Here is a 12537-nt window from a genome sequence, read left to right on the forward strand (position 1 = left end):
CCCCCACCTCATCTAGTGAGGTGATAACAGCTACAGAAATAGAATTCATGACTTCCAGACCCTCTCCTCCTCCTGACCACTAACACATTTTGCCACCCAAGAAGACCATTTGCCATGTCATCATCGAGGCATATCTGGGTAGCACAGTTTCTCCATCTATACAGCCTTTGTTTTATGTAAGCCTCACTTCCCTATCTGTAGGGAATAACAACACTTCACTGCTTCAAAGGGGTGCAGGGAATAACTGAACTCAAGGCTCTGCAGTATGCATATATGGTAGTGGACACCTTGCACGTATTAATAATTACATTTGGAGACTGTACTATTAATTCTGTGCCTGCCTGCTGCTGTTCAAATTATATACATTAATTCCTTCAGCTCAAATTCTCTGTCTTCCTTTTCCATCCAAGCAGAGTTACAGACATTAACAACAGGACTATCAGAACCTCTCAGTATAAGTCTGCAAAACAAAGCCAGCATTTTCCAGGTGATTCACTGAATTGCACCAAAGCATCTGGAGCATTCCTGTACCTCTTGATAAGCATCTGCAGGACGTCAGTCAGGCTTTCCATCAGAACAATGACTTCAGCATAGGTCAGGTCTCCACAAGGCTTGCCATTGATAGACACCACCTCATCCCCCTCACACAGTCCAGCCTTGGCTGCTTTGCTTTTGCTGCGAACCTACAACGAGTCAAAGAAAAAGTCCAAATTGCACAATTAGTGTTCATTTGAAAACAGCAGCAACCATATCCTCAGCATACTTTTTGTCTGTGAAAAAGGATTGATAATATTGATCATAAACAAATTTACAGTAACACAAATGAATAACTTGCCTCAGTTGAGGTTAACACTATTCTGGCCAGTAATAATACAAAACCTGCTTTACTGAGCTTGTGAGCTAGGTGTCAAACAGGATGGATGAATTATTTTAAAACTGGGAGACATGGAAGTTTGAGACAGACAATCAACTGATCACAGTTTAGCAGAACTGCAAAAAACTGCCCCATTGGTTTCTCTGAAAATGAGGACTATTAAGAGCTGAAATCTGCACTGAGATTGTAAAAGAAGAGTCTGTAAATTCAGGCCTCTCTGGGCAGTGTATCAATATCTACATGCTGGTCACTTTTTCCTTAGAAGCCCAACTGCAGTTTTAGTCTCCAAACTACAGACATCTGCATCCCTGGAGATCCTAAATCCATGTTTAGTCATGTGAGTAAGTGCCCTGATTTATTAAAGCACTCCTGTTATGGTTTAAACTTCCCTGTTAAGTTCTCATTCAAGAATCCTGTGCAGCTCAGTTTTTCATTTTCACTCCTTTTTCCACTGGCAGTGTGTTCTAACTTATCACAGTCTTTGCATAACAAAACCCAGACAGCTCTAACACCACTCAAGGTATGCCTACAGTTGATGGCTATTTTTGAAGTACATATTTGGCAAAGAGTGTGTTATATTAACCAGGATTCTTGCACGAGTCTATTTTAGAATGACATATACACAAAAAAAGGCTGTCCTTGAGTTTTTTGAGCTCCATTTCTACCTGTTGGTGTGAGTACTTTGGCCTTATCCCACATCCAGTTCATTCAGCGTGCTTCCCTTGTTAATTCTCATAGTGCTTTCTTGAAAATTTTTAGGGAAGTAGCATTTCTACCACACTCACAGTAGCAGAGTCGGTTCCTACTCACTGTAGGAAAGCTACTTCTGATATACTCTGGACCTGAGGGTGAAACTGCCCTGCAGACTCATGGAATTGTCCCGGATTTTCTTTTAAGCCACTGGATTGGTACCTAAGATACATTTCAGAAAGGAAGTTCCTTGGAGTCAGGATGATGTGGGCCACAGCAGTAAGACTGCACATTTTTCTGTGGCAGGGCCACCACGTCCATCTCTGCTGTTTCAATTTCCACATTCCTGTAGGAAATTCCTATGTGTCACATTATGGCTCTTAGAGCAGTGAAGGAACAGAAGCCTGGTGCATACAGAAGCCAGTTTCTACCTTGCAGAGTTAACATTTACAAATATGGAGTGGTATGCTGCTCTGTTTATCTCCCCTTGGACAAGAGCATAAACATCCTTGTGCCTTGGGAAGAAATGACACTTTAGACAATGCTTAGAAGGTTTTGTTTCATATAAGAGCTAGAATTTGGGATGAGGTCTAGTTATTGTCTTTTTTTAAATAGGAGGGTATGCTATTAAAATTTTACAAGACATTCTTGGCCTGAATGTAAATATTTAATGTAGATGCCATGAAGAATTTTGAGTGAGCCTTTTTCAGAAAATCTATAAACACCCATTATAGAAACCTGTGAACTCCAAAATAGCACAATGTGATACCTAGACTGTGAGAAGAAAACTTGTTTCTCTTTCTTTATTTAGTGTTTGAGGGACTCCTTGATAGCATCAAAAAGAAAACACAACAGACAAGGAGATAGATTAATTTTCTTTTCAAAGTTCTTAAAAGGTTCTCTCAGTCCCTTTTTTCTGCCTTGTGAATTGCTGAGAGATCACAATTCTGAGAAATATGAAACTGCATGCAAAAACACCCTCCCAAATTTGAACAATATCTGTATAAAATCACCTCAGTATTAACCTTTTTTTTTTTTTTGGTATGTTTCTGTTGGGGTAATAAAAGGGAAGGGAGAGCACCCAGAAGAAATTAGGCAAGGGCAGGTTATGTGGTAAATTATAGCAGGTTGCTTTTAGGATAGAATATCCCATCATCATTCATGTTATTTCAGCCTCAGCATAACACCCACTTACCCCACAATATGTAGACTGCTTTGCTAGGCAAGCTGCAATTGTTTCTGGCTTTGTTTATTTGTTTTCACTGGAAACCCACAAAAATGAATAAAAATTTACTCATGTAAACCAACACTTTTCAGATTTCTGGGAAAAATAATATAAATAAATAAATAATAAAGAAAGAAGACCCACCCAGAACAACAACAACAACAAAATTCCAAGAAGATTTGTGGAAAGAAAGATCTCCCTGGTAAAATATGTGTTCAGTGGACAGTTTTCTCTCAAAGTTTTGGCAGAAAGCCTTTGAGGAGCCCACTGGGAAACAAAAGCTGCTTTTGTTAGCAGAAATGCAACTTGGGCACACAGGAGACAGTAAGAAACCTTTATCCAGTTCTTGGGGACTTAAGGCAAGGTTATTTGGCTGTAAAGCAGGAGATATTCTTATAAAACCAGTGATTGCTCTTGAGTGCAGTCCTGGCTTTCTCAGGTACTTGTTACTTCTTTGTACTTGAAGTTTTCCTGAGGAAGAAAATGTGAGTTTCCCAATAAATTTTTTTGAATGGGATCTCACCAAAAGAAAAATAAACTTGAAAATATTTTCTTTGCTTTCCAATGTCTGCAATACCAGTATAAAACAGCAAAACTGGGCTGATGCTGTTAGTGCTGAACCTGTCAAGGTACCAGCTGCTAGTGGGCCCCTTGAAGAGTTCCACTCCATTTTCAGCTGGTATTGCCTCTATTTCCTGCTCCCCCTCAGTCAGGACTCTTTATTATTCATGTACCTGAAGTGAGTAATTTCTTTTTTTTTCCCAGATTTCTCCTGTATCTAGAATTTCCCACTATCAGGAGTGCTCTTTGATGATTAAAATGTCATGTGCTGAGCAATTTCTCACATCCACAGAAATATTAAACTTAGGAGAAAACTGTTCCATGCTTTGTGAAGAACTTGGCCTGGGTGTTCACTGTTGTCTGAGCACCCCAGGCAATCCAGGACCCCCTGGCACCAGTTCAGAGGCTGCTCAGGAGGATGTGTGAGGACTTGAGGTGGAAAATGGGAGTGAGCAAGGTCTGGGTGCTGTGCTGGCCTGGTGAGAGATCACCTCCCAAAGAACAGGTACGTGGGGAAAGTGTAGGACAGGAGCTTTGGTGGTGCCTGTGGGATGCTGCTGGGGCTGGAGTAGCCACGGATGCTCAGAACATGGGGCAGTTCCAGTTTCTTCACCAGGAAAGAATAAATGGATGGATACACAATGGCAGTGCTCTTGGGAGTGTGGGGAAAAGGTATTTTTAGAGAAAGCAAATGGGAGGGCCCAACCCACATCCTGTGTACACTGTAGTGCTTTTAATTTAAATTAGATCAAATCTTCTGCCAGCTGGAGATTCCTTCCCACATAACTAGATCTCCTTTGATTTCATCTGAAAGCACTCCAGTTACAACCCAGAACTGTTCCATGCTATGAAACAAAGTATGGTAAATCAGGAATAACAGAGAAATTTGCTTCAAAAATGTTATCCCAATGAAGCTAAAAAGCTGGAGTAGATGCACCTGTTATTGCTGTGGCTACAAGTGGATGCACAGACAGCAACTGGGGCTCAGCTGACCAGCTGATGATTTTGGGTGCATGTTTGAGCCCTATAATAAGCAGATCAGGGTTGAGGTATGTTGAACCTGGTTACAAGGTCAGTGAGTTGGAGCTTAAAGTGAGGCAAATGGACTTGAGGACACTCTGCAGTCCAGGTTCTCTAATGGCACAATGAGGAATTATTAAGATTTTTTATCATTTTTTCATCATCTTTACCAGTGTTTTTTGTTAAGGATGATGTGCATCTTAATCTTGCCCTGGAGTTAATTTATTCTGAAGCCAGGAGTACAAGCTTTTATCTGGGACGTGTCTAAGTGCTGTGCAGCAGGTACAGCCTGAGTGAACAACCAATCTGAGGAAAAGAGCACTATGACCATAAGCACAGTCCATTTAGCCTAAAATTATATTGAATAAAATAAGACCTCCATAGCTTTAAAATATACATATATTTGCACTGCAAAATTCTGAATTTAAAGCAAGCTTTCCAAAACCGTGAGTTATTTACAGAATTATTTACTCATCCTTTTTCAGTTTGCCAGCAGCTTACAAACAGCAGAACAGGAAATACTGCCACTGCCAGTGGAAATATCCTTCCCTGCATTTCAGGCACCTTGTTCCTACAGACAGGGTAGTTTCTTCCATTGAGGGGTCACCTCTGGAAGAGCCTATTCAGTTGGATATCCTGTCTGATTCCTGAAGCCTCATTTGAGCTGCTGTTGCCCCTCAAGGTTTGAAGCTGGCTCCTGGCACCTTATTTACATGTGTGTCCTCAGTGGCAGTTTTGGGTCTTGGGCTGGCCTTGTGTTCTGCTGTGATGAAATATGTTGCCCAAAATAGCAAGGCTTACCAGGCAAGGGACTTCTCTAGATCAGTTGTCCCTCCTCATCATTGTTTACTACTTTAGTTATGTCAACTGCAAACTTTACCAGCAGTGACCTTTTTGTTTTCTTTTAAACTGGTGAATAAACATCAATAGCAAGGGACATGTCCTTTGGGTGCTGTTATACCCTTACTGAATAATGATTGCCCAGATTAATGTTACCTTCTCAGACCCAAAAACTAGCCAGCTTTTAAAGCATTAATTTTTACTACAGTAGCAAACTGTGCCCTTTGATGTCTTGCAGAAATTCTTTAATAAATTTCTATCTAAAGCCTTTTTAAAGTAATCATTAACCTAAATATTGGGATTAGTACCCTTACTGTTTAGAACTAACTAACTAACTAACTATTAATATAGTGACATTGTTTAAATGTGCCTTGTGTTGAGTTGTTTTTAATTGTTCTGTTGTATTGCCAGAGATATGAAATGGTAAAGAAGCAGAGAAAATAGGTGTCAGTATGCAAGAACGTGGGGCTGGAGAGACACTGCTGCTTCTTTTGATGATCATACTGATATTAAAGCAGAAAGTGTTTGATGCACTCCTTTCACAAGTCATACTCTTTCTAAAAGAAATAACTTGCACTATAACTTTGACACCCTGAATACAGTTCTGATGTTTCTAAATCTGGTTTTTTTTTATTTACAGTCAGATACTTTAATTTTGAGAGAAAGTATAATTAAGTTAAGAATCCAAGTTAAATGGGTTATGTGTCAGAAATTACAATGAAGTCAACTGACTTGAATGGGCCTAGTCCTGACCATGAAAGAGGTGGTGATTCAAAGTGATTGAAAAGACAGGAGAAGTGATGAAGTGATGAAAAATCTGAGCCATCAGAGAAAGTTTTATTCTGCTTGCTGACAAAGTGATAGATGTGAAGGTATCAAAGTATAGTGGAACTCAGCTTTGCCACTTAACTAAATACTAGTTAGTATTGCAACAATTAAAGGCCTGCCTGTTAATTGCTGCAATAAATTTATCTGGCTAACATGTTTTTCTTAAATATTTTGAGGCCAGCATAAATAAAGTAATGTATTCACTACTTAGATTAATTTTATCAGACATTAGGTCATACTTTCCAGAAGTTATTTTTTCTCATTAATTGATTAGCTAAGTGTTAGTCATGAAGTTCAGAATCAGCAATCAAAGATCAGTGATTCCTGTAGACAGTATTTTAAAAAAATCCCAAAAATCACCAAATAAGGCACTTCATCTCTTCTGTTAAAAATCCTGCATCAAGGACAGTGGCTGGTAAATGTATTTAAAAGTATTTGGAAGTTATCTGTCACTCTAATAAAATGAACAATGCTTTGCTATGAGAAGGAAGCAGAAGCACTCAGAGTGACAAATGTCAATCTATAAGTAGTTTGACTTGTATGAAGTTAGGGAATTAAAAATGAAGTTACAAATCAAATTAATTCAGCAACAGTTTATAAATAAGGCTCTAGGGCCTTGTTTGGCAATGGTTATGCATGCAGGAGTTCTTTAGACAGACAAGTAGCCCTCAGTTAGTGAGCTTTTCGGGGGTTAGATATGAAGGACTGTACAGTAAAATAAGCCTACCTCCTAATGTGCTTGGGGTTTTTAGGCATCTCCATAGATCCTTTAAATAGCTCAGAGGCTGCAGGCTGGTAAACAGTGCTATTGCTAAATCAGAGGGGGTGATGAAGGGACAAGCTCACATCCCTTGTTTTCTCCATGGTTTCTGGAGGGGACTTCAGTCAGGTTTACAATGAGAACATCCAAATGTATTTCCACCTTAATGCTTTCTTCCCCATCCCCAAGCACTGCCATCACAAGTTATAATGTGGGCTGGATAAATAATGAGTCTTAAGGAAAAAAAGTGGCCATAAATGAGGAAAATTGGAAGACCTTTGTGCTCTTAAATTTCTGTTTTACCGTGTATATAAAGAGAAAGTAGCTGTCAGTAGAGAGATAGTGATGTGCAGACAGGAAAGAGTCATCAGATCTTCAGGAAGGAAATTGGAGCCACTTGTAGGTTTAACTGAGTAATTGTAGCAGAGGAGTTCCTTGAGAGGTTTTAAAAGCCATATAATTAGGAGATATTCTTGCCTAGAACTCTTGCTTTACATCCACATAAATTCATTGGAAATACCAGGTTCTGGTTTAAACTGAAGGCATTTTTAGTAGGACAGGGCTCAAGCTTATGGATTGCATTTTGAGCAAAATGGGTAAAATGCTATTGAGGTAACAGTGTCATTGATGGAGCTGGAGTGGGATGATTTACCTGGGTGTATGGATTCTGTATACAGACTCCACGATGGCTGCATGCATTTTACTCTTAGAAAGGGCCTCTTTGAGGCTGGCATACCAAATTTTAGTCTGCTTTCATTAGCCATGCCTGTACTTGAGCCTGAGTCTGCTGCATGATGTGGCTCGAGCTATTTGCATCTGTGCTGCCTGGAGGTGGCTTTGCGTCAAGCTGATTCCTGTTCTCATCCTCTCTGGACTGAATTTCTCTACAAGATAAGCTACTTTCTTTCAGAATCAGTCAGGGAAAAAGCCACAAAGTAAAAGCTTCAGACAGGGCAAGTTCCCTGGGATTGTGAGATCCAACTGCTCCCTAGCTCCTCTGAATGTATGGGAATGCAATGAGGAGCCTTGCCCCAGAGCTACAGCTCAAGTGCTGTGACTTCAGCTACTATAAATATAGATAATAGGGATAGAGACATTATGAGTATAAACTACTTTTCTATATTTTACCTTGAAGTCTCTGTGTCCCCTCCTTTGGGGACTGTATGCAGTATTTACACAGTAAGATTAGTGAGAGAATGGAAATGCCTGTCAATTAACCGGGTTAAACAAAGATGCTTCTAAGTTATCTCCCTAACAGTTTTCCTGAGAGCAAGCTTTGAATAATGAAGTATCTTTGGCTTGTAAGGTAAGCACAAAATATTTCCTCTCACCAAATTCTTCCCAGTAGCAGGACAATTATATTGGGAATTGGGCAGTTCAGCCCACTTTTTTCTCCTTCTGGTCTTAAAGGAAACCTTGTAGAGACATCCACTTTCATGTCTGTCTGTAAAGGTAATTATCTTTCTAAATGGGTTATGAGACAAAATAACCTTAAAGACATCAAAGGAGAAAATAGTTAATATGCCCATCTATGGTTTTATTACTAAATGTTCAAAAAGCCTTTCCAGAAGGGAAGGTAGAAAAGCCCTCTTTGAATGCACAGAGGCTTATCATTGCTTATCATTGCTTATCATTGCTTATCATTAAGATAAACACACATTGCTTATCATTAAGATCATCATAGAAAAAATTGAATGCTGGTATATTATTATAGTAGCTTATGGCAACACAGGAGATCTAGGATGCTAAGCCATGTACAACAAAGGTACTTTTAAACTTTAAAATCCATGGATCCCATTGCAAAGGTTCTGGTTTTACTTAGCAACTCACAGCTAAAGCAGACTTTTAATCGTGGTTTGCTCATGTAGAAGTTCATGGGACATTCCTGCAGAGAGGATATGGTACCATATTGTTTTACTTTTTGATTTAACTCTGTCTCCAGTTCTTCTGCTGGGCTGTACATGTGAAATCATACTTCTTGATTCTGGATCAGTTCAGTGACTGTTGTCTCCTCCTTCCCACAGTGTCAGAAGTACTTATATAAAGGTTCAGATCTTCGCACTGTCTATTTGACAAATGCAGTTTGGTAGAACTTCTTGCACATTCTGTAGTGGGAGGGTTACAGAACCTGTTTGGCCATTTGTATATTGACAGAGAACTTGTGCCATTTGGACTCAGAGAGCAGACTGATCTCAGTGAGAAGAAAAGCCTGCTCAAATTCCCAAAAGCCTTGCCTAATGTACTAGTGTATCATCTTACTGGCTGTTGCCTTTTTCTGGCAGAAATCCAAAGTTAGCAGCTGAAGAAGAGATGAGATAATGACCTCTGAAATATTGATGTGGTATGCTGGCGACACAGCAGATTTCCCAACAGTGAGCTTGGGCGTACGGCACTTAAAGTCTGCTGTTCATTTTGTACAGCAGATCCAGTGCATGGCCTTTCTTGGTGTGTACCATTGCATACTTGTAGCTGATGTGTCAAAACCAAAATTTTGTCATGCTGCTTTAACTTTTTACGGTGAATTTTTGCTATGGTGGAACATGTGACCAGGGGAGGAATGATGCCATAGCTTTCAGTACGGTAGATGTACATTGATTGTTCTATTTCCATTCCCCTTTCCTTCTTGCACTGCTTGAGCAGTGACTGGCTGTCTGCTTCCTGCCTTATTTCTGAGTCCTAACCAACTTTGATCTCTCCATGAACACTGTAGCTATGTTTTCATTTCTTCCTTCCCACTGCTCCCCATGCAGAGAGATAATTGCATTGTCAGAGCTTCTTTGGGATTGAGAATATAATGCACCTTTACTGAGTGCTTTGGCAGAAAGGTAGAATCAAAAGTCTTTAACTGCAGTATACCTTATGTCCTGGAGATTAAAATTTCTATAATGATAAGGTCAAGGGAGAATAAATAAGAGATCTAAAATGTCTTTATTATCTGCTACTGAACAGTTGGAGGCAACAAGTGCTACAATAGACAGTTCTTGTGCTAAGTATATCCACTGCCTAACCTGGGGCTGAGCTCTTGTCACTGATGAGCAGAGGAACTGCAATATGCTTGCAGTATTTGTACAGTTCCAAGACCATACACTGGGAGTTTCCAGTAGGAAAAGGGACACCTTTCTTATACCAAAATTGCAGTCAAAGCACCAGTAAATGACAGGTAAAAAGCAAAACCTGCTACCTGAAAGTACTTACCTGCTGGTGCTGCTAAAAGAATGATGGTATATAATATATGCACCCTGTGTTACAAAGAGAACATTTCTAGCCTAGATTTGGGGTTGCTGGGAGAAAATAGCAAATGTATGTGAGGTAACTGAACCCTTCAGTTTCTTAGAAAAGGAAAAAGAAATTAGTTTGCTGGAGGTCTTTGTACTTTCCCCGGTTTAGTCCAAAGCATGTTTGTGTAATTTGATGCTTTGACTTGTGACTTGCCTTTCAGATTAAGCAACATTTTGGGAGGGGGACATGAGGGGCACGAGGGTTTTTTGGGGAGGTAGCAGTAGGGGGGATGACTGGCTTCTTAGTGACATACAGCCTATAAATCCATCCTGCTGGCAGGCAAATGAGCCACTCAGTTTACTGGTGTGCACTTGGTCAGATCCACTCATTCCTAGCCTCATATCCTGTATCAATTACTCTGTTCTGTGTGGCTCCCCTGTCTCATTTTCACTCCACTGGTCACCTGCCCAAATTCTCTTGATGCAGGGGGGATGGGAACAGGCAGAGAAGGAAAGACAGGAGGGTTCTCATTACAAATCTGGATTTGAGACAACACATTTAATCCTTAAAGCAAAACTGCTCCACTGACAGTTAAAATGTTCAGTCTCCCCAGTCCATTCCCTGAAATGGTATTGTTTATTACAATCCCTTAACATTATGTCATGAGCTTGCAAATACATGAGCACGCCATATGATCATCCTCCCAAAAGGAATAGCAAAGGCAGCAAGAAGGAACAAATGCCGTCTTACAGGTTTCTGTTTCAGCAAGGGCTGCAGCTATCGCTGTCAGTGATGTCAAGGTTATCCTGAAATGTGTGCCCAGTGATGTATTTCTTGCTACTTGCCTCACTGCTGAGGCAGCAATTCAGTCAACACCATGCAGAGGTAACTGGAGGCTTTGCCTCACTCCCAGTGGAGAAAGCAGCGGCCCCGTGTTTGTTGTGGGAGCTTTCTGTGTGTACAAAGCTCAGCACAACTGGGCCAGGTCTCAGATTACAGGGTAGGGGTCTTTGGTGGCTGTATGAGCACAAATGAGAGACTTTGTTCAAAGAAACCAAATACCATGAGCATCTGGTAAAGGCAGCATCTAGATAATATACATTAAGCAGTTATTGTGTTATGTACAAGCAAAGTACCCAATGCCAAATAATCTTCACAGAAAAGCACAGTCTTCCAAGTCATTTGAGAAGTATGAATCAAACAGTGGCCCAAACTCAGTTGAGAAGTATGAATCAAACAGTGGCCCAAACTCAGCTGAGAGCTCCTTACAGGGGCTGTGTTCCAGCTCCCAGTGCTTGTGGTCATCTTTACCTGGACTGTTCACCTAAATAAAACTTAAAATTAGCCTATATAAAAATAGTCCTGTGTGAAAGCTGCTAGATTTATTTACCAGGGCTTCACATGGAACTCTACCATGTCATTCTCTCTTGAACTGTATCTATTCCTTCCACTTCTCAAAATAAGTCAGCTAGATTCAAGCTTCCCTACACTTCCCAAGAAAGTTCTTACTGCCAAATTTCAGAACTGCCTGCTTCACTGAATTTTCACTCTTCCTTGACGCTTCTCTAATTGCTCAACTCTTCATATCTGAGACAGGTAGTGTAGAAATTTATATTGACTAGTAGCTTTAGCCATGAGGTACAGTTTCAGACAAGTCTCCCAACACTCACAATTTAAACAAACACTCAAAGAAAGCATGCAGAATCAATTACCAATCTTTTAATTTCCTTAGCATGCCTCCTGCCTAGGGTGTAATGTTTTGAAACAAGCTTTTAGAACTGAGGCAATCTCAGGCCAACCCACCTTGGTGTTTAGGAGGAAAAGCTGTGCCAAAGCTGGTGAATGTTCTGTGAGCGCCAACACGTAGGTTCATGTGAAGGCCTTCCAGTGTTGCCTGGCTGCAGTCCTGGACAGCTCCTGTTTTGTGACTCATCAGGAAATTTGGATGTTCATCAGCCTCACCTCTCCCTGGTGACTCAAATGAAGCTGGCCAGGAAAGGAGCAATGATGGCTCTGAGAGGGGATGAACACAAGGATATCCAAGCCTGGAGGAGGCCAGAAATCTGGGGAGGTCAGTGGTCTATTTCTCCTCCCAGAAAAGGAGACAAGGTTTCTGTGCTTGTGCTGGAAGCCCTAATGATGGGGGAAATGGAGGCTGGAGACTCCTGAGAGATGTTTTTAAAAGCTCCAGGGAATTAAGAGACAAAAGTATTCCCTTTGTGGGCTTTCTCACTCGCCTGGGTGACAACACTGGGCAAGATTTTTAACCTGTGCTTTTAACCAAAAAATTAAAGCCTATAATCTGTCATGAAGATTTCCTTATCTGAGTCTCAATTTTTAAAGAATATTTCCAGAATTTTCCTAGTTTTAATTTTATCCATTTTATCAAGCTCTAAAATGGCCATAGATGGATTGGTGCAAACTGTCACAAGAATTCATCTTTCTTTTTCAGTGGCTTAATCTGAAGTGGCTTTAACCAAAGAGGAATAAGTATTTCTACTGAAAGGAGCACTTTGTCAC

The 12537-nt window shown here is 40.4% G+C and overlaps 1 protein-coding gene across 1 annotated transcript in view; it reads right to left on the reverse strand.

The window, feature by feature from the left end:
* SYNPO2 (synaptopodin 2) overlaps window positions 1-12537 on the reverse strand; it is a 79033-nt gene that overhangs the window by 25689 nt on the left and 40807 nt on the right. Inside the window, exon 2 of the mRNA XM_064711650.1 lies at window positions 532-683. Coding sequence (XP_064567720.1) covers window positions 532-683 — 152 coding nt within the window. The remainder of the gene's footprint in view (window positions 1-531; window positions 684-12537) is intronic.

This window comes from Zonotrichia leucophrys, chromosome 4, assembly GCF_028769735.1.
Source record: "Zonotrichia leucophrys gambelii isolate GWCS_2022_RI chromosome 4, RI_Zleu_2.0, whole genome shotgun sequence".
Lineage (NCBI taxonomy): Eukaryota > Metazoa > Chordata > Aves > Passeriformes > Passerellidae > Zonotrichia > Zonotrichia leucophrys.